The following is a 5,866-nucleotide window of genomic DNA, read 5'->3' as shown; positions in this document are numbered from 1 at the left end:
CCCTCCCTCCCTCTTTCTCTCCCCCCCCCCAGGAGTTTTCTCAGATCATCTTACTAGCCATCTACACTTTAAGGAAAATGATTCCTTACTTTTTCAGGAGAATCACCCTTTGTGGCTGCTTCATCTTTGATCTCAGTGTCTATGGTCTGATCTGTAAATCAAAGACAGCAACATACAGTTGTGTTTGGGCTTTGTTCTTGCCTCTGGCCAGCGCTGTGGCTCTTTGGTTGCCTATATGATCTATGTTTCGTGCTAAAAAGGTAATTCCTGAGAGGCGGGTTTCGTGCCTCCAAAAATGTGTTTGTGTCGATAACTCTAAGTCAGTGCCTACCTAGAGTCTTTGAAAAGAACCTGGCTTCTAATCTGGTGTGCACTAAATCACGGCAGCCATTCTTCCTTTGGACTGTATATTGCTCACTTCTTGCAGTGCAGACTTTGCCTTCACAAACTGCAAACATTTACTGGCTAAGCTAGGTCATCAATTCACTGTGTCCATTCGCCTCCCTCTGGTGACCCTTACAAAGCTTCTGCAGACTTCTGTGAGCCTTGCCTGATAGACAACAGAAGGGTGAGGTCACATAAACAGGAGAACTAGCAATGAATTCACCTGTTAGAGTGATAGCTTCCTACCATTCTGTTGAGATCTTCTGGCCACTCATTAATTTATCGTTTAATGAGCCTGTGCACATTGGCAGGTAGAGTTTAACAGGCATCAGTTAAATGGGTAAGTCAGTGGGTACTTGGATCCCAGTGTACCCTGCCATGAGCGAAGCACATCAGCTACCCCATGAGCAAGAGCATCCTTAGCTAGGAAGGAGCAGCCATCTGAACACATGAGAAAGGAGCAGGTCTATGCTGGCGATTTTTACCTCATGAAGTGCACACCAGAGTAGATAAGACACCACAGAGAATCCTGAGGAAATACCTACTGTCATGTCCCCACATCTGATGAAACAAATGGAGTATGCTTGAGAGGGAAAGTCTTCCAGGAGCATACTTTGGTATTGCTGAGTGGCTGAGCCAACCTGGCTTTTTATTGGCTTGAGAATAATTGCAAATTCCATGCTACAAAGCTGTGTGCAAAACACTGCAGTCTCCCTTTTCCAATAAGCTCCTCCCAGTCCCCAGCTCTTGTTTTTCCCACTTCAGATCGACTGGCCAGCTTGGGTTTTTTTGTTGTTGTTGAATTTTGGTTTTTGGTTTTTTTTCTTATTAGAATTTTTTAATTATTATTTTCTTTATTTACATTTCAAATGCTATCCTGAAAGTTCCCTATACCCCACCCCCCACCCCTGCTCCCCTACCCACCCACTCCCACTACTTGGCCATTGGCCTTCTTCTGTGCTGGGTCATATAAAGTTTGCAAGACCAAGGGGCCTCTCTTCCCAATGATGGCTGATTAGGTCATCTTCTGCTACATATGCAGCTAGAGACACGAGCTCAGGGGGTACTGGTTAGTTCATATTGTTGTTGACTGGCCAGCTTGTTATGTGTGGGCAGTTCTACATTTAGCTTTTCCGCTGCCTGCCATATCTAAGCTATTCACCTATTTCATGCTCTGGCCACCTTCCTGAGAACCTCTGTCTCTTGCTGTGCTTCATTATAAATCGATGGGGTGGGATCCTATTTGCTCATGGTCTGCCCCTTTGCCTCAAGTCACTGATGTTGGAGAACAAGACTGTGCCCTCAGTGCATGCTATGTAGCTGGCACCTGGGAGGGGTCAGTGCTGTTTTTTTTTTTCCTTCTGATTGAATGGGGTGAATCTATGTGACACATGAAACTAGAAGGGGTGGCAGAGTCATACAGAAAACAGAAATGTGAAGCAAATCTATTTGAAAGGCTATTCTGGGTGTGAGCATTAGACATACATTTTTATTTTGTTGCAAAGAGACATACCCATGGGATTCTAGAGTGGTAAGGTACCCATGCCTACCAAGAACTGGCTAATGCTTTTCTCTTTCAAGAGCACATCTATGTACATCTTTGGTTCTTGTTTCCTTTTGTCCCTTGGTTGTTGCAGGTGACAGAATGGATGCTCCATCTTGACTTAGCAGAAGATGTTTAAGCCAATTTAGTTCAGCATTTGTATAAACATGTCCACTGAAGACAGAACTCAGGCCAACTATGATTCTAAATAGACCATGATGTCCCCTGTGTCTTTGGAGCAATTGATATGAAATCTGGAGAATAAAAATTCTTCTATCCTATGGCCTGCCAGATTTCTGAGAGATTTGATATTCCCTCTTGGGTCTAAAGATCCAGGAACAAGACCAACTCTTTAGAAAGTATGTTCAAAACTTATACACCAGTGATTTTTGTCATAGGAAAGAACATTTTAATACTAAGCTGAGCTCCTGATTTCACAGTAGAATAAAAACCATTTATTTCTCTCTTGTCTGATTCCTGATTTCAACCACATAATCCTTTGACAGTGTGATTCAGTAGTCTTTGACACATCTGGAAATAGATGCTTTCCCGTCCCTTTGAAAAACAGCTTTCCTAATCTGTTTTACTTTAGAGATAACAAGATCCCTCTGCAAAGCGCTTACTTTATTAAAAAAACACCCAACAAGCATAAAGGGCACATCTAACCCTACAGCCTCATGGTTATCAACTCTCAGGTTTTTCATAAATATCCAGTGGGCCCTGTCAAGTTCAAAAACAGTCTCAGATGGAAACTCAGGGTTTGGTGAGGAGAAGGACACATATTCAGCCCTTCATGTCCAGAAACAGGCACATCAATGCATGTGATACCAAAGAGATTGTGCAGGGAAACACAGACAAGATTTCTGCTTCATTTAAATGGAATTAGAGCAGTTGCTTTTGAAGTATGAACTAGAGTTAGGAAGAAAATGGAAGCTCAGAGATCATCGTCATCCTCGTAGGGGAACAGTCACAGACTGGCCACCTCCTCTGCTCAGATCTGAGTGCTCCTGAGTGCAAGTCTGCGTTCTCCATGAGGAAGCTTGTAGGGCTAGGAATCCACCCTCAAAATCACTGGGTTCTCGGGATGTACTCTGTATGTCATAGTTCAGCCTGAGGATTGATAGTGGCAGAGTCCTTCACTCTCCAGTGGCTCCACCACACCATGTGAGTGGTTTGACCACAAGGTGGCAAAAGTTGCCTGGGGAAAGAAAGCTCTACTGGAGCACTGCCTGCAGAAAAACAAAACAGAGCTAAACAAACACTCTGTCTTCCCGCGGCTCTCCTAGGTGATTCTGGTTCCATGTTGACAGAAAGTGACCTCTATCATATGTCTGTCTGCATCCAGGAGGTATGACGTCCTAACAAACAGGATTAACTTACTCTGGTTCTCTTTATCTCTATCTCTCCCCACACTTCTATGCACATTCCTCTGTGTGTGTGTGTGTGTGTGTGTGTGTGTGTGTGTGTGTGTGTGTGTGTGTGTGTGTGTGTGTATCTGTGTGTGTGTGTGTGTGTGTGTGTGTGTGTGTGTGTGTGTGTGTGTGTGTGTGTGTGTGTGTGTTGTGAGCGAGGCTACCAGGTAATCATACTTAGGACATAGAAGGAATCTACTGCTGGGAAGGAAGAAACAGGCAATGAAACCAGGATAAGGGATAAGGATCAGCAAGACAAAGAAATTCAGGACATGACCAAACTCCCAGGGAGCATGCTGAGGAGTTTCTGGGACCTAGAGAGCCTTGTTCTGAGGTGAGGTAGAGAGCACTGCTTTTCTGTTTCCTATGTGTATGTGGGGGAACAAGCAGTTTAAACCTGTTAGCCTTGGCTTTCCTCTCTCTCTTATTGAGGTGACAGCGTGTTGTGTACAGGCTCAGGGATTCTATAAAGCAATAACATGCTGAGGCACAGAACTTTGGATACAGCAGAGTGATACTAAGTCAGCACCAATTTCTGTCTTCTCTCCCTCCAATACTTTGCTGACAGCTAGCAGGCCACCTTTGACAATTCTACTCCCTTCTGACCTTTTCTCCTCCTCTCATTCAGATATCCCAAGATCACCATGGTCAACACCAGCTTGACTCCTGTCGTGTTGGGTGCTTGCAGGTACCTTCAACATGTCTTTTACTACTTACTGTACACTGAAACACACCCACCCAGGAAAGAGCCCACAGTATGACTGTTTCACACAACAAACACCAAAGTCCCATTGGCTCCTTCTTGGGTGCACCCTTTAATAACCACAGGCTCCTTGGGTGAGCTCTCCAGTTGTAAACTGAGTGTGTAGGGGGATTGTTTAGGTTCCCACATATAGTTACAAATAGTGATACACTGTTTCTTACTTTTATCTTACTTTCTGTTGATGAGTTGGCTAGGCTCCTGGGATGCACCCCTGATCATAAAGGAAAAGGGCTATTTTCACTGTGGCATATAATGTTTATTGTTCTAAGAACAATGTTCATAAAATTGATGTTTGCTAAGACTTTTTTCATTGGTTACCACAGGAATTTAAATGTTTTTATAATTATAATCTAGAAACTGATCTGTTTTCTTCACTAATATGTTAATTAATAAGTCATATTTTCTTTTACAGTGTATGTATTTTCCTCCTGATCTTAAAATGTAATTTGTTGGGAGATGCTATTATTGTTTGGTGTCTTCTCAATAGGCTTTCTCATATTTTATAGCAGAATTTTATATCTATGTTCATTACTGAGTTATTTTCTTTTCTGGCCATCTTAGTAAAATTCATTATGATGTTTATGATAATCTGACAACATCACTAAGGAAGGATATTGTACCTTCTCTTTTCTGGAATATTTTTGTTGAGGTTACAGTAGTCTGGGATCTGTTCCGGTCCGGGCCAGAACCTCCATCTTCTGCCTGAACCCGGCTGAGGGCACCAAGGGCTCCAGAGGACTCTCCATGCCACAGGACCCTAGCACATCCAGGACCTCATGATCAAGGGAGAGCATGTGGGTGACAGAAGCAACAGAGCTTCTTCTTCTTTTTTTTTTTTCTTCTGGGATGTTATGTTTCTCACAGTTGTAAATTTCCTGGCATAGTCTTTTATTTATTTCATGATTCCTTTGATATTTCCAGAAGTCATCCTTAAGATAACTTAATTTTTTATTCTGTATTTAATTTATTGGCATATGATCAAGAGCCTAAAAGTAAAGTGGATTAAATAACTTTCCTATAAAGATGAAATAAAAACAATTATATATCTCTTTCTTTTTTCTTTTTTTTTTAACATTTCCTTTTTTATTAAATTTTTTTTCATTTACATTTCAAATGCTATTGCAAAAGTCTCCTATATCCTCCCTCCGACCTGCTCCCCAATCCACCTACTCCCGCTTCCTGGCCCGAGCATTCCCCTGTACTGGGGCATATGATCTTCGCAAAACCAAGGACCTCTCCTCCCACTGATGGCACACTGGACCATCCTCTGCTACATATGCAACCAGAGACATAGCTCTGGGGGTACTGGTTAGTTCATATTGTTGTTCCTCCTATAGGGTTGCAGACCCCTTTAGCTTCTTGGGTATTTTCTCTAGCTCCTTCTTTAGGGGACCTGTGTTCCATCCAATAGATGACTGTGAGCATCCACTTCTATATTTGCCAGGCACTGTCATAGCCTCATAAGAGATAGCTGTATCAGGGTCCTGTTGACAAAATCTTGCTGGCATATGCAATAGTGTCTGGGTTTGGTGGTTGTATATGGGATGGATCCCTGGGTGGGACAGTCTCTGGATGGTCCTTTCTTCCTTCTCAGCTCCAACCTCTGTCTCTGTAACTCCATCCATGGTTCTTTTGTTCCCCATTCTAAGAAGGAATGAAGTGTCCACACTTTGGTCTTCCTTCTTCTTGAGTTTCATGTGTTTTGCAAATTGTATCTTGGGTAGTCTAAATTTCTAGGTTAATATCCACTTATCAGTGAGTGCA

General features: G+C 42.7%; 1 protein-coding gene across 1 annotated transcript in view; it reads right to left on the bottom strand.

The window, feature by feature from the left end:
• Spag17 (sperm associated antigen 17) overlaps positions 1-5,866 on the bottom strand; it is a 237,961-nt gene that overhangs the window by 103,804 nt on the left and 128,291 nt on the right. Inside the window, exon 16 of the mRNA XM_021195509.1 lies at positions 90-151. Within this exon, the coding sequence (XP_021051168.1) occupies positions 90-151 (62 nt within the window). The remainder of the gene's footprint in view (positions 1-89; positions 152-5,866) is intronic.

This window comes from Mus pahari, chromosome 4, assembly GCF_900095145.1.
Source record: "Mus pahari chromosome 4, PAHARI_EIJ_v1.1, whole genome shotgun sequence".
Classification (NCBI taxonomy): domain Eukaryota; kingdom Metazoa; phylum Chordata; class Mammalia; order Rodentia; family Muridae; genus Mus; species Mus pahari.
The sequence above is the reverse complement of the archived record's forward strand: the minus strand, read 5'-3'. Positions and strand labels throughout refer to the sequence as shown.